Here is a 756-nt window from a genome sequence, read left to right as displayed (position 1 = left end):
CCCCTCCCCGGCGGGGCCCCCCCCCGCCAGGGCCATCGTGCAGACACTGCCGGTGCCCCTGGAGGCAGCTGTTGAGGGGGCTGCACAGCTCTGCACCACTGGTTGCTCGCCCCCCACCACCATGGGCAGTGTGGGCAGCCTCCTGCCCAGCCGGCCCCGCCACGATCGTGCTGGCCAGCCCTGCGACGGGGGAGCCCCCACCGCCTCCTTCCGCAAGCAGGAGGGGCTGCTCCGGGCCACCCCCCGGGACCCCCCACACCCTGAGGACCCCTGCACGACTGTGCCCAGCGTCATCCATGCCTACACTAATGGGGGCTTCTGCAGCAACTGGCTCGATGCTTCCTCTCCCATCAGCCCCTGCAGTGACTCAGATGAGCCCCACGATGACCGAGCCCCGAGCGGTCACCTCCAGGGGCCACCCCCCAAGCTCGTCCCTGTCTCTGGCAAGCTGGAGGAGGTGAGGCAGGGGTGGGAGTGGACTGGGTGGGTGCTGGGGTCTTGGCTTAGCTCTCTGTGCCACCCTAGGGCTGTCAGTTTAGGCGTGTGAACTGGAGCTGCCTGGCTGCATTTTTGGTGTCTGTGGGGGTGTGGTGGTCACTGTGCCCTTGATGTCCCCTCCTTTGTGCCAGGGATGCAGGAGGCAGCACACCAGGGCACCCCATGGAAGGCACTGGAGCAGGCAGCAGCTGACCCTTGTCTCCTTTTGGGTGCAAAGGTGTTGGGGCTGAAGGCACCCCACTGCCACCACCCCATACA

The 756-nt window shown here is 67.1% G+C and overlaps 1 protein-coding gene across 1 annotated transcript in view; it reads left to right on the top strand.

Annotated features, from left to right (window-relative positions):
• Positions 1-121: 121 nt before the first annotated feature.
• LZTS2 (leucine zipper, putative tumor suppressor 2) overlaps positions 122-756 on the top strand; it is a 2608-nt gene continuing 1973 nt past the window's right edge. Inside the window, exon 1 of the mRNA XM_010000159.1 lies at positions 122-457. Coding sequence (XP_009998461.1) covers positions 122-457 — 336 coding nt within the window. The remainder of the gene's footprint in view (positions 458-756) is intronic.

The sequence above is a fragment of the Chaetura pelagica genome, unplaced genomic scaffold, assembly GCF_000747805.2.
Source record: "Chaetura pelagica isolate M959 unplaced genomic scaffold, ChaPel_1.0 scaffold436, whole genome shotgun sequence".
Lineage (NCBI taxonomy): Eukaryota > Metazoa > Chordata > Aves > Apodiformes > Apodidae > Chaetura > Chaetura pelagica.
The sequence above is the reverse complement of the archived record's forward strand: the minus strand, read 5'-3'. Positions and strand labels throughout refer to the sequence as shown.